The sequence below is a fragment of the Mesoplodon densirostris genome, chromosome 1 (genome assembly GCF_025265405.1).
Source record: "Mesoplodon densirostris isolate mMesDen1 chromosome 1, mMesDen1 primary haplotype, whole genome shotgun sequence".
NCBI classification, from domain to species: Eukaryota; Metazoa; Chordata; class Mammalia; order Artiodactyla; family Ziphiidae; genus Mesoplodon; species Mesoplodon densirostris.
The window spans coordinates 106,612,541-106,635,685 of NC_082661.1; the positions used below are offsets into that span (position 1 = coordinate 106,612,541).

At 52.2% G+C, this 23,145-nt stretch overlaps 1 protein-coding gene and 1 pseudogene across 6 annotated transcripts in view; one reads left to right on the forward strand and one right to left on the reverse strand.

Annotated features, from left to right (window-relative positions):
- Positions 1-12,057, reverse strand: part of NSD2 (nuclear receptor binding SET domain protein 2) — a 77,199-nt gene extending 65,142 nt beyond the window's left edge. The window contains exon 1 of one of the 6 annotated variants that reach the window (XM_060106989.1): positions 11,951-12,057. Coding sequence is in view for 2 of the 6 variants with exons in the window: in XM_060106966.1 (XP_059962949.1) it covers positions 11,358-11,435 (78 nt within the window). In the remaining 4 variants the exon portion in view is untranslated. Of the gene's footprint in view, positions 1-11,343; positions 11,659-11,950 lie in introns of those variants that run through there. The other 5 variants (XM_060106997.1, XM_060106966.1, XM_060106983.1 and 2 more) reach the window with 5 other exon arrangements.
- Positions 12,058-20,594: 8,537 nt separating this feature from the next.
- Positions 20,595-21,081, forward strand: LOC132483804 (small ribosomal subunit protein uS12-like; annotated as a pseudogene).
- The last annotated feature ends 2,064 nt before the right edge of the window (positions 21,082-23,145 follow it).

A 23,145-nucleotide genomic window follows, 5' to 3' on the forward strand; every position in this document is an offset into this window, starting at 1 on the left:
AGTCTAAGGACAGGGCACACCGTAGGGGGAGCTCAAGGCAGTGAACTACAAGACACAGCCAGCAAGAGGACACGTGCCAAGATCCAGGGAAAACACCTGCTGATACTGACGGTGGGTCCTGACCAATCGGCCCTCAGTGAAGCCTCCACCCAGGACCTGCCATCAGCTCCCAGACCTCCATCTCAACAGTGGGCCTGCAGTCGAAGGCCATCAGACGTGTGAGGAAAACTTACCATGAGAGATAAGAATTTAAAAGCAGGGACTTCCCTGGTGGTCTAGTGGTTAACAATCCACCTTTCAATGCAGAGGACGCGGGTTCAATCCCTGGTTGGGGAGCTAAGATCCCACATGTCACAGGGCAACTAAGCCTGTGCACCACAACTACTGAGCCTGTGCTCTAGAGCCTGAAAGCCACAACTACTGAGCCCACATGCCGCAAGAAGATCTCGCATGCCGCAACTAAGACCCGACACAGCAAAATAAATAAATATTTTTCAAAAAGACGTTGCAAGAAGAAAGGCAACTGGAAATTCTAAAAAGTAAAAAAAATAAATAAAGATGGCCAAAAATTCATTGCAATTCCCCCACCAAGAGATAAAATCTATTTCTCCACATTCTTGATTCTGGCCTGGGCCTGTGACTGCTCCCATCAATTGAATACGGTGAAAGTGATGCCAGGTCAGAGCCAGCCTCGCCTTTAAAAGGACTGGCAGGGCTTCCCTGGTGGCGCAGTGGTTGAGAGTCCGCCTGCTGATGCAGGGGACACAGATTCATGCCCCAGTCTGGGAGGATCCCACATGTCGCGGAGCGGCTGGGCCCGTGAGCCATGGCCGCTGGGCCTGCGCGTCTGGAGCCTGTGCTCCACAACGGGAGAGGCCACAGCAGTGAGAGGCCCGCGTACCGCAAAAAGAAAAAAAAAAAAAAAGGACTGGCAGACAGGGAGTTCCCTGATGGCCTAGTGGTTAGGATTCCGGGCTTTCACTGCCATGGCCCAGGTTCAATCCCTGGTCGGGGAGCTGAGATCCCACAAGCTGTGCGGTGTGGCCTAAAAGTAAAAAAATAAAAATAAGAAAAAAAATAAAAGGACTGGCAGCTTCACTTCCTCCTTCAGGAACCAGCCACCATGCTATGAGGAGGCCCAAGCAGCCTCATGGGAGGCCTATGTTGGGGAGAATGGTGGACCGTGGCCAACAGCCAATTCCAACACACAGCCACAGGAATGAAACAAACTGACACCACAAGAACAGAAACAAGCTAACCCTGGAATACTACGTCCAAACTGCAAAACTGTAAACAAGTAAATGTTGTTGTGCTTTCAGCCACTAAGTTGTGGAATAGCTTATCAGGGAGGAATAGATAACCCAGACACCACAACACTGGGAAGAACTGGGGAAGGGGAAGGGGGAGGCCAGGGGGCAAGAAAGCTAAATCCTTATCTCCTGTAGACAGAACTTAACACATAACATAGAAACCACAAAGTTCTCAACTCAGCAAAATTAGAAAGTTATTTTTTTAAAGTACAGATAGATACCACAAGAAACAGCTGAAAGAGTAGAGCAGTTGTCTCCTTGGAATAGTTACCTAGACTGTTACCGTTTGTTATGACCCTCACAGAGGAAACTGTCTTTAGGGCACCTGGTTCAGTCTGACGAATGAAAAGGTAAACTGGAAATACACCTTAACATTTGGTTGGTAAGACTGTAGTTATTACAGATTTTCCATAAAATGTACTTTCTGATTATAAAATTAATAATTAAGCTTTCTATTTTGCCTTGATGATGTATCAAGAAACTGCACATCCTTGAAAATAAGATTTCTATAAACTCTAGGCTGGAATTCACAACTCAGTTTCTACCACATCATTCCCGTGCTGGGAACTCACAAAGGGAGAGAGGTGAGAAGGTGCCAGGATCTGGGCACCAGCTGAAGAGACCTCCAGCCAACAGCAGAGACCAAGAGAAGCAGCTGGTACAGACCCCAGGAAGCAGCAATGGCTTCTAGGAGACAAGGACAGCCCACAAAGAGGGCACAGCCAAGAACAGGGGCCAGGCTCCACCCCAACACCCAGGGTGCTGTGCCCGGCCCCAAGGAGTTACCTTGGAGTCCTCGAGAGGCAGAGCTGTAAAGCCAGGGCAAGGTCCTATGAAAACACGTTTCATTCCTAGTGGGCCATCAAGACACAGATTTCCTCTATCTCAGAGGTCTTTCAACCTACGAAAATGAACAGGGTCCCTCTCCAAAGGAAGTAGAGATGTGTTCTGACCCTTTGCTGATATAACTGCTAATTTACAGAAATCCCTAAAGCAGCCAAGAGCATACTGGTATCTGAGAAATGCACACAAGCTTAGCCTCCACATTGGACAAACAAGAACCACCAATATTTTTTTCGAAGAAGTTATAAGAAGTTGAATTTTAAGAAATAAATACTTTTTTATATAGATTTCAGAACTCAACAGAAAAGAATCCAAAAAGCTGTTAACATGATGCTCAATCCCAACTCATCTTCCACAAATAAGGTACACAACTTCAGATGCAGAACAAAAGGGAGAAAACCCTAACACGCACCGTCCTCCATGCCTCCCCTGCAGCTCTCCTTCTGGGCGGTGCGGCTCCCCCAAAACAAGCCTTCCCTCCGCACCTGAGGAAGAGGAAGCAGCCTGAAGCCCGCCAGCTCCTCCCCGCGCTCAGGCCAGCTCCCACCTCCCCCCGCCCCAGAAGGAATCCAGCAGCTGAGAAGCCAGGGGCCTGGGGCAGGGCCCAGCCCCCAGGTCACAAGGACGGACCGCACACCCCTCCGCGCCACCCGCAGGCCAAGAGCGGGCTGCCTGCTCCCCGACACGGCACAGGGGCGGCCACGGTGCCGACACGCGGGCCAGTCCAGGCGGTGGAGCGCGGGCAGGAGCCGCGTAGTCCTGGGGGCACCGTCAGGAGCAAGAGCTTCCACTCGAGTGGGGGCAGGTGGGGGACAGCAAGACAGGGGGTCAGGAAAGCAGAAAGGGCACAATGACAAGTGGGGCGATCAACGTAAGAAACTGATATATGAGTCAAGGACTCAATGAAAATTTTTTTAATTCCTCAATAGGCTTTTCCTTGCTCCCAAACCTCGAAACCCAAGTAAATGTAACGCTTACAAAAATATTGTCTAGACGGTGAGTGGCGCTTCTACCTGTCTGCTTTCGTCAGACAAAACTCAGGGCCGTCACCGACACCCTCCCTGGGGGCCGTCCCTCCCCCCTAACCCACAGGCCTCAGCCCTTTTCCTGCAGAGCTCTTGCCCCAGCTGACGAGGCTGGGCTCCTCCTCGTCACAGCCAGAAGCCCATCGCTGGCGGGCCACCTCCACCTTGCACCAGCACCACAGGCCCCAAGCCGGCTGACCAGCCAGCAAACGCGAGGCAGCAGCGCTCCACGCCGCGGGCATTGGAGGCCGCCAGCCCCACCCCAGAGCTTAGGGCTCAGTAGGTCTAGGGTGGGCCCGAATACGCATTTCTAAGAAGTTCCCAGGTGACAGATGCTGTCAGTCTGGGGACCACTGAGAACCACTGGACTAGGTTATGGGGCCGTAACCTGACTCAACCCAGAGGTTTCCCTCTTGCTCACAGTGTGTATCTATGCGCTTCCACAATGAGAAGGAAAAAGGGAACATCATGAAAGCACACGACTCTTAGAGCGCCCAGTCAGAGATGACGCGTCACTTTTCATTGTCCAAAGCAAATCACATGGCCACACCAAATTTCAAGGGGGCAGAGCTGTTCAGTCCTACAAGGCACCCAAAGCAGGGACAGCTGGAAAGATTCTAACCCGAACACACAATGAGCACAGGCCGGTCTCCTGCACCCTCTTCCCTCTCCAGAATCCTCCCACCACCAACTTACAGAGGACTCCAAGAAACGCACTTCCCAAAGCAAATAGATTCATGTCAGTCTCCCTCTCCCTCTCCCTCTCCCCCTCCCTCTCCCTCTGTCTCTCCCTCTCCCTCTCTCTCTCTCTCTCACACACACACACACACACACACCCCGCTTAAAACCCTCAAGGGCCTCACGTTGCTCTCTGGACGAAAAGCCTTACTACAGCCTCAGAGAGCCTGGCCCGCCCCACCCCTGCAGCCTGGGTCTACACACAGCTCCCTCACCCTCTGCTCCAGCCTCGTCAGCCTTCTGTCCACTCCCGTCACAAGCTCTCTGCACTGCCTGCTCCCTCATCTAGAACAGTCACACCACCCTTACCAAGCCCACCCTCTACCAAGGCCTCTTCTGCTCTCTGCTCCAGCCTCAGTCCCGTCAGGAAGTCCTTCCTGACACCCAACCCACAGTTAGGCATAATCTCCTTATAGATGTACTAAACATACCCAACCTCTCCTTCATGACTTTTCTTCCTTCGTTACGGAGAATTCTGAATACACATAAAGGTAGAGAGAACAAGCAGGGCCCTTGTACCGCACCACCATCACCCCACACCAGCCCTGATCCAGCCACACCCTCACGGCTCCCTTTCCACAGAACTGTGAAGCAAATCGCAGATGGTGTATCATTTCTTTGATAAACTCTGTATGCATGCCTACAAGGTACAAATTCTTTTCTTAAACAAAACCAAACCACTATGGCAGCTAAAAAAATATAAGAATTCCTTAATGACAAATTGAGTCAGTGTTCCAATTTCTAATTGTCCCAAATATCATAAACAGTTTAGTCACATCTCTAACTAACTGGCCCGTCTTGGATGCACATAAGCCCTCCGTAGTGCCGTCAGCCTCTTATCCACATCCCCCTTCTTCTTCCTGTGGAAGAGACCTGGTCACTGGTCCTGCAGGTTCCCACGTTCTCAGTTCTGCCGGTGGCAATCCCACAGTATAGTTTAATGTGTTCCTTTCCCCACCCTGTATTTCCTGTTAATTGCTTGTGGGAGGTAAAGGCCTGATCAGCTTCAGGTTCAGTTATTTAGCAAGACTATTTCACAGGTTTTTCTTTTTTTTCTTTTTATTATTTTTTAAAATAAATTTATTTATTTATTTATTTTTGGCTGTGTTGGGTCTTCGTTGCTGCACGCGGGCTTTTCCCACTTGCAGCGAGCAGGGCTAGTCTTCGTTGTGGTGCGCAGGCTTCTCATTTTGGTGGAGCACGGGCTCTAGGTGTGCAGGCTTCAGTAGTTGTGGCTCACGGGCTCTAGAGCACAGGCTCAGTAGTTGTGGAGCACAGGCTTAGCTGCTCTGCAGCATGTGGGATCTTCCCGGACCAGGGATCGAACCCATGTCCCCTGTTACAGGTTTTTCAAAGGTGCAATCTTTCGTCCACCGTCTCTCCTGTTTCATCCCTCTCACAGGTCTGTCAAGTCCATGAGACCAAGGACGTGCGTGTTTTGGCTCGTCACTGAAACACAGCTAATTTCTTAACTCTCAGTGAATGAAGAAATGTCGCCAGAAGTACAGTGCCATACTAACAAAATACACTGGCCCACCCTCCTATTTGTATAGAGACAGCACAGACAGTCTTATGTGCAACATGCTGCCATGACAGGGCCTGGTGCTCAGAGGAACAACCAACCTGGGAACAGAAAACCAAACACACCTAGTGCCATGGGCGCAGCGTCGGCAACACTGGAGGAAACAAATGAAGGTGGAGCTGTAAGAGCAGCTCAGTAAGGCCAACCGGGACGCCTTAGGAAGGAGCCACAGCAATGCAAGGACCGTGAGATGGAGCACAGTTCATCCAAGAGGGGCAGCAGCACGGCGATGAGATCTCAGAGCAGCTACAAGGGGCCAGGCAGCAAAGATGCTAGAAAACACAAGGGGCCACATGCCACGCTCAAGACCTAAAGCTTCCTCTTCTGGGTGAACAGGAAGGCACCAGAGACACATTTTCAGCTGGTAGGTGACATCAGTTTCTTTTTGGAAGGAACCAAGGTAGATCAGAAACAAGGTCCACCTTCGGTTTCACTAGTTCACAGGGAGATAAAAATGGTGCCCTCTCCACCCAATCTTTCAAATTGTGAATATTAGGGTCACCTGGGCCAACCCTCCCCTTTTTAAATTTTATTTTATTTATTTATTTTTTGGAGGTGTTCAGTCTTCCTTGCCACGCACGGGCTTCTCATTGTGGTGGCTTTTTCTGTTGCGGAGCACGGGCTCTAGGTGCACAGGCTTCAGTAGTTGTGGCACGTGGGCTCAGTAGTTGTGGCTCTTGAGCTCTAGAGCACAGGCTCCAGTAGTCGTGGCACACGGGCTTAGTTGCTCCACGGCATGTGGGATCTTCCCGGACCAGGGATCGAACCCGTGTGTCCTGCACTGGCAGGAGGATTCCTAACCACTGCGCCACCAGGAAATCCCCAACCCTCCCCCCTTATTCTGAGCCCCCGTGCTGTACCCCAGCCCATCAGTGCTGCTCCAGCCCTCTCTCTTGCATCTGTCCACACTTCCTACCCCACCTCCTGTGCCTGGGTAAGGCCACCGCTCTCTAGCAGTGGTCTGCGAGCCTCCTCTCTGACCTCTCTCACCTGCCCATGGCCCTCCACCTTGCCAACCTCACACTAGGGCAAGCACGCCTACGCCACTCCCCTTCATCCACACCACTTCTTATACGTGAGCCAGCACACAAGGGGCTGAGAGTCTGTTCATGCAAGCAGTCACTCAATGTCTGACAGTCATTCGGGTACTTTGTACTGAATGGGCTTCTCATTGTGGTGGCTTCATTGGGGGTATCATAGTAATTAAAGCCAAAAGGAGAAAAATCTCCACCCTTATAGGTATCTTGATGCAGTCAGGCAGGCAGACAAATAAGGAAAACACCCAGAATGTCAGAGGATAAGAGTTATGGAAAAGAAGCTAAGGCAGATGGGCAGAGCCAGACAGCAAAAGGGTGTCTTAAATCAGTGGTCAGGGATGGTGCCTGAGAAGGGGAAGTTTGAGCAAAGACTTAAAGGCAGGTAAAGAGGAAGCCAGGCAGGTGTCCAAGTAGAAGGAATAGCAAGTACAGCAGCATGGCTGCAGTACTTGAGGCAGGCCAGAGGCCAGAATGGCTGGAGCAGAGTGAGAATGCAGTGTGTGAAGGTGAGCGAAGCACAAAGTGTTCAAGACATACCTACAAGGGCTCCCAAGACTGGCAGGGAGTCTGGGGTCGCTTTCTAGGAGTGAGGTGCAAGCTGAGAGCTGAATGAGAAGGAATTAATACGAAAAGCCAGCTGTGCCCACACATGCACTGAAGTGTGTGTAAGTGTGTGTATGGGGGTCACAGGGGAGAGCAGGGGCAAAAACTGACCATGTAAAGGCCCAAGGAAAAAGCATGGCAGCAACAGATGGGCTGAAGAGGTCAGGTGAGATCAAAATAAGAAGTGCAGGGGACTTCCCTCATGGTGCAGTGGTTAAGAATCCGCCTGCCAACGCGGGGGACACAGGTTAGATCCCACATTCTGCAGAGGTACTAAGCCCAGGCACCACAACTACTGAGCCTGTGCTCTAGAGCCCACGAGCCACAACTACTGAAGCCTGTGCACCCTAGAGACTGTGCTCCACAACAAGAGAAGCCACCACAATGAGAAGCCCATGCACCGCAATGAAGAGCAGCCCCCGCTCACTGCAACTAGAGAAAGCCCGCACGCAACAATGAGGACCCAACACAGCCAAAAATATATATATAATAAAATTTTTAAAAAACATAATCTTAAAAAAAAAAAAGAAAAGAAGCGCAGTGAGGGAATTCCTACCGTCGTCCAGTGGTTAAGACTCCACGCTTTCACTGCCGAGGACCCAGGTTCAATCCCTGGTCGGAAAACTGAGATGCCGCAAGCTGCGCGGCATGGCCAGGAAAAAAAAAAGAAGTGCAGTGAGAGGCAGAAAACCCAGTGAGAGATTGGTCTTGAACCCCAAAGGGCACTGGAGCTCCTGGAGGAGGGGCCTCACATGATCACACGTGCATTTTAAACAGACTAGGCAGGGTGTGGAGAGCTGAGCGAGGGTAGCACAACTGGAGTCAGACACGCTTTCTGATCTGTCCGCCTATGTAACCAGCAGCACAGCCCAAGGGAAAAACTCACCAAGATGTGAAAACTGCTGACATAAACATACCCTTAACAGCATGACACACTTCATCCATATCATCAATTCTTTCTATGACAACCCAGTCAACTTAAAAATTGAGCTCCCAGGACTTCCCTGTGGTCCAGTGGTAAGGAATCCACCTTACGATGCAGGGACGTGGGTTCGATCCCTGGTCAGGGAACTAAGACCCCACATGCCGCAGGGCAACTGAGCTTGCGCGCCTCAACTACAGAGCCCGCGAGCCACAAATTACAGAGCTCACACACTCTGGAGCCCGCACGCCCTGGATCCTGCACACCAAAACTAGAGAAGAGAAAACCTGCGCACCATAACGAAAGATCCTGCATGCCTCAGCGAGGATCCCATGTGCCACAGCTAAGACCTGAGGCAGCCAAAAATAAATAAAATAAATAAATAATAAATAAATCTCTAAAAAAAATTGAGCCCCCAACTCCTCCAATAAGATAAAATATTGTTTCTCTACACACCCACTAGGGAAGTCTCACTACTGGGGCTTTTGAGCTGCAGGCCAGCACTCAGCTCAACCACTACTTAGCCGTTTCCATCCTTGTATGTCTTGTTGAAACTATTAGGTATTACAGACATTAAGATGCTTTGAAAACTCATCTTTGGCCGTTTGTTTCCTGGAAGACAGACTCAAGAACAAAACTACTTCAAGACAGCTTGAATTTTTAAAGTAGCAAACCAAATCTCATCAAATCAATCAGTTTCTTCACAAGCTATATTGCAACCAACAGACAAATGCAAAATGCTGTCGAGTCCCTGGGGTAACTAATTTAAGTCTTTTTCTCCCCAAAAGAAATGTTTTATGTAAATAACAGTTCCTAAAAAAAATGAAATTAACAAATCACATAAAGGCAGTTTGTAAAGTATAAGCATAATCCTGGGGAATTTCCATGTCACCTCTTGCTTTTGTGTACTTTATATTCTTTTTACTTTGCCCAGGGATACAGAGAAGTACAGTAGAAACATCACTGCTTGATTCATCCTGGTGGTGGATACAGGTCTACTCTATTATTTGTTTGCAATATTTCATAGTTAATTTTTATTTAACATTTGAGTTACCTATGATGAGAAAAGGAAAAGAAACAGCACTGCCTAGCAAACAGTGTCTCAGCTCCCCAATTAAAGTAGGGTGACCTTAGGCCAGCCCCTTACTTTCCATACTCAGCTTCTTCCAGAGGGTCCCTTTCTGCTCCAACATGACTTACAAAAAAAGAGAGGCAAACAGGCCACATGCTGGCATTGAAATGGGTTGCTTATCCCAAGTCATATGCCCATTTATTCAGCATTCACTGAGTGCCTGACATGAGAAGGCACCAGCAGAGGCCAGGCTGCCCAAGGCTATAAGAGTCCTACCTCAAGAGCTCTCCAACAGGGGAGAAAAGTCACATATGGCCATTGAAGGGCTGGGTCCTCTGTGCTCAAAAGGGAGGACAAGCAGTGGTCCACACCCAACAACAGTCCATGCAGAGGCCTGGGTCAGTATAGGGCACCATATATTTGGGGAACAAGGACACATTTAGTGCAGTCCAGCAGAGATAAGAGTGAAGCTCAGAAGACTAAGATGCTTATCCAAATCTGCATACATTCTATAGCCAAGCAGTCCAACCAAAAAAAAAAAAAAAAAAAAACCACCAACCAAAAACTGTATACTAGAATATGTATGTAAAAAGCCTTATATCTTCAGTTCCCACTGATTAATTAAAGTGTTTACTTAGAAAGGTTATTTGTGTAGATTAAAAAGGGCAGGGCAAAATAAATTTGGAACTTCAGCATCATCTTAGCACATCCATTTGTGTGTGCTCAATGGCAATCCTATATCTCATATAGCACACATTTTATTAGTGTTTTCTATCCTCTCACCAGCACTTCTTAGTAAGTATAATTCCACCTATTTTTACATGTTTTACACTGACACATCAAATCGTAAAAAATTAATTAGTTTATATTCTGCCATATGAGTAAACCTTTTAAAATTGTACTACTTGTAGGAGGAGAAGTCATCCGAATAAATGGAAGGCTTGACCCCCTCTTCCATAACTAGGCCACAGGGTCTCTAATTCCTAACTTCTAATTCTCACAATTCTGACTTAATTCTTCCCATTTGAATCTTCACATTTGAGCAGGTACTATTTTAACAGCCCTGTTTAAATAAGCTGAATAAAAACCATAAGCCTAGTAGCCACACGTGGTAGCCTGTTTACCTTACTGTTTTGTTCTGTATCTCCACAAATTTCAAATTATGTTAGTTTAGACGTTACATATGAATATATCATAAAAGTGCACACAGAATAAACTGCCATCACTTTTTATTTATTTACTTTTTTGGCCGTGCCACACCGCGTGCGGGATCTTAGTTCCCCGACCAGGGATTGAACCCGTGCCCCCTGCACTGGAAGCACAGAGTCTTAACCGCTAGACCGCCAGGGAAGTCCCATGCCCATCACTTTTTGAAACTCAGAAAGTTATTTTTCTAATACTCTTAAATTGGAATGTTTACCACTGGAATCCCAGGCCAGCCTGATCTGTAGTAATGCCGTCAGGAGGGGAGGATTTTTGTACTACATAGATCACAGTTCTTCACAAAAGCTTACGCAAACTCACAACCCTGCAGAAAGTCCTCACTTTACCAACCACTGGCCCAAAAATGAAGGCTGCTGGGCGTCTGAGAAAATGGAAGAAAAGGAAAGGAAATGACTCAAAGTAATCGTGCTTAAGGCATGAGTCCTCTTCACTTCCAGTCGGCAGTTTAGATTTGAACTACGGTCGGTGGTGAGGCACAGGAGCACACACCAAGCACACCAGGAAAGGACTGTGCTCCCAGGACTTGTTTCCTTCGTGGTACTGATTAGAGTTGTGCTTTTTTTAATGGTGCTCTCGTCACATTTAAATATGTAACGAGGATATTTAAAACATTTGGGAAAATAAAAGTTAAATTCCCAACTTCATACATGAGATGGCTCCTAACTTATTTTCCATCTTGATAATATCATTTTAAAATACATAAAGTAGGAGTCGGTATAATCGACGCGTGGTAGCAACGTGAGGTTTTTAACTTGTTTAGTTATTAGGGAACACACATCTTGGCGTTTAAGTCATTTAAAAGTCAAGGCCTTGAAAGTCTGAGCGCGGGCTGTCAGTCCTGAAGAACCTCCCTAACCTCGCTCTGAAGTCACCCTAACCGAATGGGTCCCCTGTTCTGCTACACGCGCACACACCCCGGAGCCCTAATTACCTGCCTAAGAATGATTAACGTCCCAGTGAGACCAAGTTTCCCCCCGCATGTCAAACCTGTGACCACTCACGTCCCGGACCGGCGAGAGGGAGAAAAAACTAAGGCTGCACCGGGTCCTGCGCCTTCTGCCCAGACTCGAGACCAGCATCTCTTAAACGCCGAGATTTTAAACCGCCCTTCTGGCGAGTGGGGAAGAGTCGGCCGTGCGGCCGGGCCGCTCCGCTGCGCGTCCGGGGCCTCGGGGCCGCCGTCTGGCCAAGCTTGGGGGCCGAGGGCCGGCAGCCCCGGGCGGGGTCCCCGCGCCTCCACCTGCCAAGGCCCGGGGCTCCGGGCGCCCGCGCTGACCAACGGCCGGCGTCCGAGTGTCACCCGGACCCTCCGCAGACAAAAAGCGCCTCCCCGGCCCCGGCCGCCCCTCCCACCGCCGCCCGGCCCCGGCCCCGGCCAGCGCCTCACAAAGGCCGGCCCGGCCCGCTGGGCGCCGCAGCGAACAAAGGCCCCGGCCCGCGGGCCGGCACAGGTGCAGCCGCCGGCCGCCGGGCCCAACATGGCCGCGCCCGCCCGCCCGCCCGGCCCCGTTAGCCCGCCCGCCCGCCCGGCCCCTCAGCCCCTCAGCCCTCCGCCCCTCAGGCCCGCGGCGGTTGGGCCGGCGGCGCCAGTGACCTGTTGTGCGGCGCATCCTCCGGCGGCGGCGGCGGCGGCTCTCCGGTGCGGCGGCTCCGGCGGCGGCGGCCGGGGAGGGGGCCGGGGCCGGGGCCGCGGGGGAGGGAGGGAGGGAGGGCCGAGGGAGGGGAGGGGGCGGCGGCGGCGGCGGCGGCGGCGGGCGCAGCGCGGCCAGGCCGAGGCTCTCCGCGCGCGGCGCCGACCCCGCCCCCGCGCCTCCCGCCCGCCGCCGCCGCCGCCGGGCCGCCGCCGCCTCGCAGAAGCCGCGGGAAAGTGCGCGCCGCTGATTGGCTGCCGCGCTCGCGGGGCTGCGGCCGGGCTTTTCAAATCCGCGAGGGGCGGGCCGGGGCGGTGGTGGCGGGTCCGTGGCGCGGGCGTGGGCCGGAGGCTGGGAGTCGGGGGCGCAGGCCGGGGCCGGTGATCGAGGGCACGGGCCGGGGCCGGGGGCGCGGGACCCCGCGGGCCGCCTCAGACTGGCGCCGGGAGCGCGCCCCGCTCCCGCTACTCGGCCGGGCACGCGCCAGGCGGCGGCTCAACCGAAAGCCCGGAGCCTGGAGCCAGAGTCCGGAGCGCGCGCGCGTGGTGACGTCACGGCCATGCGCCCAATCGCCGCCGGCGAGGCCGCCCCGCGCGATCGCGGCCCTGGAGCCGGGAAGTGGGAGGCGGCTCCCTGCCGGCCGCACCGCGGGCCCTGCGCCCGTAGCACCACGCGCAGGGTCAGCCCGCGCTGGCCGCAGGGCCCTCACCCAATTGGTCACCCACGCCCCTGCCTCGGGGCGGAGAGAAGGCTCCCGGGTCAGGAGGCGCTCTGCGCGGGGCCTGGTCGAGCCGCTGGGATCCGGGAAGGCGGAGGTCAGGTTGAACTGGCCCTGCACGCGAGGCCCAGCTGGAACTCGCAGGGGAGCACTGTGGAGGGAGCTCCAGGGACTGCCGAGCAGGGTGCAGAGGTACCCGCCGTGTCTGTACTCCTGGAACGCACATTACAAACTTGGCATAGATGGTCACAAACAACGACAGGGAGCGGGGATTGCAGGCCGGAGAGAGACTGGCCGGCGCGGTGCGGGCAGGGAGGTGGGGCGTCTTCTGCAGAATATCTGCAGGGCGAGGATTCAGCCGTTTCCCCACCTCCCAGGCTCAGGTCTGGCCTGGATCTGGGAGCAGTGGGGTAACCGTGGTCAGAGGCAGGGCTCCCAGGCCCTGAAACTGCTGGGGCTTGTGCCATTCTAGTGAGGCTGGGGTGGGGAAGAGGGACAGGGCAGGCCCAAGAGTGCCAGCAGCTGCAAGCTTCAGCTGCTTCCCACCAGAGCAGGGGGTGGCCTAGGGAACGCTAGAGCCAGGGGGAGACCCTCCCCCGTGTCCAGCTGAAAGGGATTACAGAATTTTTCACCCTTCCATCCAAGAGCTATACGGTGAGGTCCTACTGTGTGCTGCACCCTTGCAGCATTCTGGGGAGCCTGAGCAACCAGAAGAGACGCCCTTCCCCCATCATTCAGTGCCAGGACTCACCTCTGGCCGCCAGGAGCCCCTGGAAGGTGTCTAGCTGGGTGCTGGCCCATTCACATTTGCATTTTGCCATGTCTCTTGGCTGTGGGGAGGAGAACAGGTGCCCTTTCTGGTCCCGGGATCCCTCTGGGGCACAAGTCTGAAAACTGTCTCCCTCCCCAGTACCTTTAAATCCCTGCAGTGCAAGACAAATACCACCATATCTCATTTGATTTCACAGATTTGGAATTAGGGCTCCTCTTCAAAACCAAAAAAATCTGCATTTAGAATAGTGCAATCAACATGTAAATTTATTCAAAACATGAAAGTGTGTGTTTGGATTTTCTTGAAGAAAGTTATTTGGGGCAGGCTGATCTTTTCCCGCCCAGGGCAGGCCTCCCTGGGCCCAGCCCTGCTGTCTTGTGGGGTCCTAAGCCCTTTTCATCGAGTCGGCCAGCTGGACAGCCCCAGTCCCGCACACACTGGGGGTTTCTCCCGTGGAGAGTGGATTTCCAATGATTGGGTCTCCCTCAGTGCATAGGAAAAGAGGTCCTCACAGGACTGAAGGAGGTCCTGGGCATGTAGATTCCTGGGTGGGGAGGGCCTCATCTGCACGTTTGCGCCCCTTGCAGGTTGGGGAGGGCCATGGGAGTGGAAGCCCCAAGTCCGGTGGGCCCAGAGGGCTGCGGGGCACTCAAAGACGTCAGCAGCTGGGGCTGAACCTTGTTTCCATCTCTTTGAGGCTCTTATCACTTCTCTAAATGAAACTCTGCACTCAGAGAGGAGAGACTGCAGAAGACCAAGGGACTGGGAGTCTACTCCCGGTATAAAGTAGTGAGCACAGAGGAAAGGCGTTTCAGGGGGCAAGGGCAGCCTGCCGGGGTTCAGCTGCCCTCCATCTCAGCTCCCCACTGCTGCCCCCCACCCAGCCTCTCAGGCCGAGGCTGGACTGGGCAAGGCATTTAGGACCAGGGTATCCCAGGCCTTCCTGCTAGCTCGAGGACCAGCCTGGCAGCCACAGATCAAGGGGTCAAGCGGAGCTGGGAGTCCCCTGGCCGAAAGGTCTGTAGCCACGCCACCTCTGGCTGCCTGCCGTCTGTTACCAGCCATGGGGCATACGGCTCTAGGAGGCACGGCCCACTCCATGATCTCTGTGTGGCCCAGGCTGGAGCCCACTTTGCCGCCCTGCTCCCCATCGACACAGGTCCTGCAGCTCCTGGCCCAGACCTCCCTGTAAGAGCTGCTGCCAAGGCAAAACCCAGGCCCCTTAGTCAAACGAGCCCCCGAGCTCCGGCTTGGCCTCCGAATCCCTCACCAGGGCCGGGGTCCCCCAGGGGCCAGGCTCATCGCTGTTTCCATGGGGATGTATGCACTCTGACCCCAGCCTTTCTCCATCCCTGGCCAAATAAAGAGGGCTTCCAAGTGGAAACCAGCAGTCTCAAGCTGCCCCTCCTCCCGTGCCCCAGGTGGCCCCTCTCTCCAAGGGAGGGAGGAGAGAGGCCCCCCTTCTCAGCCCAGGACAGGCCCAGAGCCAGGCCTAGCAGTGGCAGGGGCCTCCCACCCCCAGACCTTCTCAGCAGCCCCTTCCCAGCCCAGACCGCTCTGTTCCCCAGGCTGGAAACTTGCCTTTCTAAAGGCCCAGCTCTGCCTCAGCTCCTGCCCAGCCCAAGGACGACTGCAGTTCACCGGGCCAGCCCACAGGAGCCAGCAGGCTGTAAAGCCCCTCAGGTCACATGGGCCGACCCTCCTCTGAGCAGGGCTCCCTGTCAGGCTGGGACATAGACCTGGAGACTGAAGCCCTGCTGAGAAGTCCCCCGTCCAAGTGCTGGCTGGGAGGCCTGAGCAGGAGGCCTCCCCACCTTCTCTGCCCACCCCTCTCTCCATCCGCCTTGGGGCTGACCTACAGGAGCCCCTGAGAGGCCTGAGGTGTCTGTCATCAGTCTTGGTGGTCACCTGCAGGAACAAACCACAGCCCAGGACCATGGTCAGGTCCTGAGGGCAACCTCAGGACCATCTTCCCCACCTCCCCCGCCCCCACCAAAGGCTGCTTCCTGGAGATTCCACCCAAGCCAGCCTAGGGCTCACCCCTCCTCAGGATTCCACTTCCTAAACCCTCCTCTAAGCCAGCCTCTCCTTCCCTGTCATTCTGCCCGCCCCCCCCCAACCAGGGCCTTAGTTCAGCTTCTTACTTGGAAATAAGAGGCAGTTTTGGGGGGCTTCCCTGGTGGCGCAGTGGTTGAGAATCCGCCTGCCAATGCAGGGGACGTGGGTTCGAGCCCTGGTCCAGGAAGGTCCCACATGCCGCAGAATAACTAAGCCCGTGCGCCACAACTACTGAGCCCACGTGCCACAACTACTGGAGCCCGTGCTCCGCAACAAGGGAAGCCACCACAATGGGAAGCCCGCACCCCACAACGAAGAGTAGCCCCCTCTCATCACAACTAGAGAAAGCCCGCATGCAGCAACGAAGACCCAATGCAGCCAACAATAAATAAATAATTTTTTTAAAAAAAGAGGCAGTTTTCTACTCACTGATTCCCCGCCTGCTTTCTCCCCCTTTAGTTCATTCTCCGCACCCAGCCAGGGGAATTTTTCTAAACCACAAAATTGACCATGTCACCCACCTGCTTAAAATTCTGCTATGGCTGCCCAGCGCCCCTCACACCAATCCCACTCCTCAGTGAGACTTGCATCCCACTTTCAGAAATGCGGAGGCCATCCAGCTCTGCCTCTCCAGCCCAGCCCTCTCCCCAGAGCTCCTGGCCAATAAAGTTGACTCCTCACTGGATGTGTCCCCTTGGACAGCCACATGGACCCACCCCTGGACAGTTACCAACTTGAACTTCTCCCCTTCTCATCCCCATGCCAGGTCTTAGCAGGGATACTACTTTCTCCAAAAGCCTTCCCTGATCCCTTCTCAGGCTGGCTGAGTCCCCTGGGGGTACACACAGCCCATGTTCATCTCCAGGTGCCAGGGCTGCCTGGGATGGACTGCCCGGCCTCCGGTCCTGGTTCCCCCTGTGCTGGTACCTGAGGACTGCTGGTAAAGTACCACAGAACAACACAAAGTTGTTCTCTCACAGTTCTGGACGCCAGAAGCCTGAAACCAAGGTGAATGCACGGTCATTCTTCCCTCCAAAGGCTCTCTGGAAGAATCTCTCCTTGCCTGTCCCTAGCTGCTGGTGATGCCGCAGTCCTTGGTGTTCTTTGGTTTGAGTCAGAATCACTCCACTCCCAGGCTCTGTCTTCACAGGGCCTTCTCCCTGTGTCCACTGGTCTCTGTTTTCTCTTCTTGTAAGGTCACCAGTGATTGGATTAGGGCCCACCTGATGACCCCGTCTTAACTTGATAACATCTGCAAAGACCCTGTTTCCAAATAAGGTCACATTCACAGGGCGGAAGTTTATGAACACACCTTTTGGGGGGGGGACACAGTTCAACCCACAGCCCTTCTCTTCCTAGTTGCACGACCTTGGGCAGGTTGCAAGGCCTGTGTGTGTGTGTGAAATGGTGACACTGCTAGGGCAGTGTCCCCTTTGGGAGAGGCTGCTAGGCAGGAACGGCTGCGCCGGGTTAGAGCCCGCCTCCCCGGAGGGCGCGAGCTCGCACCTGACAGGCTGCCCTCCTCCGGAAGCCGCAGGGTGGGGACAATGGGAACCGGGCGCGGCAGCAGCTGGGGCTCCAGGGTTAGGGACCTGCGGGGCCGGCGGGCCGGCCCCAGGGCTCCCTCCGCCCTGGCCCCGCCCCCCGCAGTCCCGCCCCCGCATTGGCCACGCGCCGCGAAGCCACGCCCGCCGCCCCCGACCGCACTCCACCCGGCGGCCAGCCGGGCTGCTCGTGTTTTGCAGTTCCGGGTCTCTCGGAGCGGAGGAAAGGACACCCGAGAACGGAGAGCGATGGTGAGAAGACGGGTGACCTCCACCTTGCCCAACACCCCGCCTGCGGCCCCTGCACCCCCATTCTCCACGGGACTGCCCAGATCCAGGACCAGCCAGGGCAGGGCCCTCCGCCAGCGCTCACCACTCGCTCAGGCTTCGGCTAAAGAAACATTGTTTTGTGCTAAAGCAGCGCTTCTTTTTCTAATTGTGAAAATTGCATGAAATTAAAACCCAGAACAGCAGAAAGGAGAAAATAAAAGCTCTTCCTAAGTCCTGGACCTGCAGCGAGAGATATAAGCGCTGGTAACAGCTTGCGGAGCGCTTTGGACCGCTTCTGTTCTGGACAGATGAGGGGCTTCACCAGCCTGAGTTGGGGACTGACCAGGAACAGCAGGAATGGCCACTAGGAGCCACTCTCCTTCCCCTGCCGCCCAACCAGAGAGGTCCTTTTTATTTATTTTACTGGAACAATTTTACATTTACAGAAAAGAGGCAGATATAGTATAGAGTCCCCCCCACCTGCTTCCCCTAGTGTCAACACTTTACATTTCCACAGCTTTGTCAAAACTAAGACACCAAAATTGGTCATTACCGTTAACTAAATCCCAGACTTGAGTCAGAGCTCACCAGTTTTCCCACAAATGTAGAAGACTCTCTTAAAAAGCAAATCTGATTGAGACTTCTGCTGTGGGCTATAACAGAGAAGCTGGGACCTGACTGCACCTCCCACTGTAAACAACCATAATACGGACAAAAGAGATGAGGCAACCGTTTTCAGGTGGTGGGGGAAGGGAAGGGCAGGACTGCGCTCCCCAGGGAAGAGAACTTTATGAGGCACACCTTGACCGCCCCCTGCCCGCCCACCCAGCTCTCTATCCCTACTGGCACAGAGGGACAGAGTCCAAGTGGGGCAGCCCGTACCACTGAGCCGAGGGCCAGTGACGCGCTGGAATCTGTGGGGAGGACACTGGAGGAGAGGCCACTGTGTAGAGGGGAGTCTAAGATGTTCCACTGCCCTTGGCTGGGGTGAGGACCCCAGACGGACCAGAAAATGACTGCTGTGGGAGCTCTGGCCCGGCCCGAGTGGGGACCTCATCAAGCCCTGTGAACGTCCCTGGCTGAGCCGCTGAGACACCAGATCCATGCCCTGGGAACTGGGGTTGCACCCTGGAGGAAGACATCCTCCAGTCTCACCCTGTCTCACTACCTATTGCTGCATATAACATGACCCCAAAATCCAGTGGTTAAAAACACCAGTGAACACTGATTATCGCATGCAATTGCTTTGTCAGGAATTCGGGAGTGGGGGAGCTGGAAGGTTCTGGCTCAAGGCTCAAGGTCTCCCATGAGGTTGCAGACAAGATGTCACCCAGGGCTTCCATCATCTAAAGGCTTGACTGGGGGGAATTCCCTGGTAGTCCAGTGGTTAGGACTCCACAATTCCACTGCAGGGTCATGGGTTCGATCCCTGGTTGGGGAACTAGGATCCCGCATGCCACGCGGTGAGACCAAAAAAAATTTTTAAATAAAAAATAAAGGTTTCACTGGGGCTGTGGATGGGCTGCTGAAATGCTTTACTCAGGTGGTGCTGGTCATTGGCAGGAGGCCTCGGTTCTTCCCCACTTGGGCCTCTCCGGGGACTGCTCGAGTGTCCTCCTAACATGGGGGCTGGCCTCCCCCAGAGCAGGAATCCAAAGGGGAGGAAAGCAGAAGCTTCAGTCTCTGGTGATCTGGCCTTGGAAGGCACATGTTTTCATTTTCAGAGGAAAATAACAGAATCTAGAGACTGTAACCTATCATCCACAACAACCAAAATACAATAAAACATCTCTAGGCATGCAAAGAAAAGAGAGAATGTGGCCAAAATCAAGGGGAAAAAGCAGTCAATAGAAACCACCCCTGAGCCCAGTGTTATTACATTTGACAGATAAAGACTTCAAAGTCATTGTTTTGAGATATTCAATAATTCAAAGAAAATTAGTGAGTGAGTGAAAAGGTCTAGTGAGTGAAAAGGAATCTATCTCAGTAGAAAAAATGGAAGCTGTTAAAAAAAAAGATGAAAGTTCTAGAAATGAAAAGTACATAACTGAAATGACAAAATCACTGGATGGGCTTGACAGATGATTGAAGGTGACAGAAGAAGGAGTCAGTGAATTTAAACACACACCAGTAGGACTTCCCTGGTGGCACAGGGGTTAAGAATCCACCTGCCAATGCAGGGAACACGGGTTCGAGCCCTGGTCCAGGAAGATCCCACATGCCCCGGAGCAACTAAGCCCGTGCGCTACAACTACTGAGCCTGCACTCTAGAGCTCATGAGCCACAACTACTGAGCCCATATGCCACGACTACTGAAGCCCGCGTGCCTAGAGCCTGTGCTCTGCAACAAGAGAAGCCACTGCAATGAGAAGCCTGTGCACCGCAACAAAGAGTAGCCCCCGCTCGCCACAACTAGAGAAAAGCCTGCACTCAGCAACAAAGACCCAACGCAGCCAAAAATAAATAAGTGAATAAATAAATTTTTAAAAAAGACAGACCAACAGTAATTATCCAATCTTTTTTTGGCACGTGGCACGTGGGCTTCAGTAGTCCTGGCACACTGGCTCAGTAGTTGTGGCACACGGGCTTAGTTGCCCCACGGCATGTGGGATCTTCCCAGACCAGGGAACGAACCTGTGTCACCTGCATTGGCAGGCGGATTCTTAACCACTGTGCCACCAGGGAAGTCTCAGTAATTATCCAATCTGAAGAAGAAATTATCCAATCAGAGAGGGAAACGTTGAAGAAAATAATCAGTCTCAGGCACTTGGCAAACAATATTAAAGGGTTTAACAAATGTGTGTTGGAATCTGAGAAGTAGAAAAAGGTAGAAATGGGACAGAAAAAAAATATTTGCCAAAATGATGACCAAAGGTTTTCCAAAGTTGACAAAAACATTGACTTACACATCCAAGAAGCTCAGTGAGCCCCAAGCAGGATTCAGCCTGTTGGGATGAAAACCACACGTAAGCATTTCATAGTCAAACGAGAGGGGCAGGCAGGAAGGAAAGAGACAGTGGACTTAAACAATAGCAATCCAAATATCACTCTTTTGCCCACTTATCCAAAAAAGAAAAGAGCCGTGTGAATACACTGACTTGTCTGGGTCTCATGCAGGGGCCTCCTTAGCTTCCGGGTGGCTGTGCCTCTGACGGGGACCCACCATGAGCAGCGTAGTGGTACAGGGAACAGCTGACCAATGAAAGAGAAGGACAGCTTTCGCTCAGACCCATGGCACCTATAGGATGTGCAAGTGTCGCGGTCTTCGTACCACCAGGAAGCTCCGTAGCCACCGACAAGACCAGAAGTGGCATGATAAACAGTACAAGAAAGCCCATTTGGGCACAGCCCTGAAGGCCAACCCTTTTGGAGATGCTTCTCATGCCAAGGGAGTTGTGCTTGAAAAAGTAGGGGTTGAAGCCAAACAGCCAAATTCTGCCATCAGGAAGTGTGTCAGGGTTCAGCTAATCAAGAATGGCAAAAAAATAAAAATAAAAAATAACAGCCTTTGTACCCAATGATGGTTGTTTGAATTTTATTGAGGAAAATGATGAAGTTCTGGTTGCTGGATTTGGTCGCAAAGGTCATACAGGCTCTTGGTGATATTCCTGGAGTCTGCTTTAAGGTTGTCAAAGTAGCCAATGTCTCTCTTTTGGCCTTATACAGAGGCAAGAAGGAAAGAACAAGATCATAAGTTTTGATGATGAAAGCAGGATAGTAATAAATTTCCATATGCCAAAAAAAAAAAAGAGAGAAAGAAAGAGAAGGACAGACGGAACTTGGGTACATGACAGAGGGCCACAGCCGACTGGGGGAAAGGAGAGACCATTCAGTAAGGAGGCCTGGGAAAATGCTGCATTATCTGTAGGGTAAGAAAAACGAAGTTGGGCTTGTACCTCACACTACATGCAAAATTTCCTGGAAACTCTTGATGGATCAAGGTATTAAATAGTAAAAGAAAATCTTTAAATCTTTTGGTAGGAGATATAAGCGAATACCCTTCTGACCTTAGGTCAGGGAAGATTTCGCTAAAAGGACAGGGGGAAAACCTGTTAGCTATCAAAGGAAAGATGTGACTGTACTAAAATGAAGAACTTCCGTTCATCAAAGGACGTCAAGAACATCCAATTTTCAGAGGGCCCCTTAAATATCTCAAAGAGAGATATTAAACTAATTAAGCTTAATTGGCATGTTAAATTACAGGGAAGCATTATCAAACAAGTGATAATAAAACTCCTAAAGTTATATTGCAGGACTTCCCTGGTGGTGCAGTGGTTAAGAATCCGCCTTCCAATGGAGGGGATGTGGGTTTGATCCCTGGTCAAGGAACTAGATCCCACATGCATGCCACAACTAAGCGTTTGCATGCCACAACTAAGGAGCCCGCCTGCTGCAACTAAGACCCGGCGCAACCAAAAAAAAAACTACTTAAGTTATATTGCATATATGAATGCTATTAATATGTGTTCTAAAAATTAAATTTATAAAATCTGATTTAAAAAAAAAACATCCAAAACAAGCTTGAAGAAGAACAAGCTGCTGGTCTGACAGCACATTTCAAGCCAAGTTATAAGCTACAGTAATTAAAACCACTTGGTATTGGCTCAAGTATCAAAAAGCCACAGAATAGGGCTTCCCTGGTGGTGCAGTGGTTGAGAGTCTACCTGCTGATGCAGGGGACACGGGTTCGTGCCCCGGTCCAGGAAGATCCCACATGCCGCGGAATGGCTAGGCCCGTGAGCCATGGCTGCTGAGCCTGTGCGTCCGGAGCCTATGCTCCGCAACAGGAGAGGCCACAACAGTGAGAGGCCCGCGTACCACAAAAAAAAAAAAAAAAGCCACAGAATAGAGTCCCATGCACACGTGGCCACCTGATTTATAACAAAAGTGCGAGTGTAATTCAGTGGGACAGATTAGTTATTTGCTTCTGTAACAAATTCTTGTAAATTTAGTGGCTTAAAACCACCCAAATTTATCATCGTAAAGTTCTGTAGGTCAGAAATCCGCTAAAAACTGGCTTCCCTGGTGGCGCAGTGGTTGAGAATCTGCCTGCTAATGCAGGGGACACGAGTCTGAGCCCTGGTCTGGGAGGATCCCACATGCCGCGGAGCAACTAGGCCTGTGAGCCACAACTACTGAGCCTGCGCGTCTGGAGCCTGTGCTCCGCAACGAGAGGCCGCCATAGTGAGAGGCCGGCACACCGCGATGAAGAGTGGCCCCCGCTTGCCACAACTAGAGAAAGCCCTTGCACAGAAACGAAGACCCAACACAGCAAAAATAAATAAATGAATTAATAAAATCCTACCCCCAACACCTTCTTAAAAAAAAATCTGCTAAAATCAAGGTGTCATCAGGGTTGCATTCCTTTCTGGAGGGTCTAGGAGAGAATTCATTTCCTTGCCTTTTGCAGCTTCTAGAGGCTGCTTGTGTTCCTTGGCTCAAGGCCCCTTCTCCATCTCCAAAGTTGGCAATGGCTGCTTGAGTCCCCTAATACCGCGTCACTCTGATCTCCTCCTTGTGGTCAGACCTCCCTCTGCCTCTCACTTCTTCCTCCCTCTTCCCTTCCTAAGGACGCTCATGGTTACATTGGGCCCAGCAGGATAATCCAGAGCAAACTGCATCTGAAGATCCTTCATATAATCCCTTTTTCTGTGTAAAGTTGCATAATCACCAATTCCAGAATTAGGATGGAATGTGGACATCTTTGAGGACCATTATTCTGCCTACAGAAGGGGAAGGAAGATAGTCTTTTCAATAAATGGTGCTGGATCTATTCTGTAACCACAGGGGAAAAAT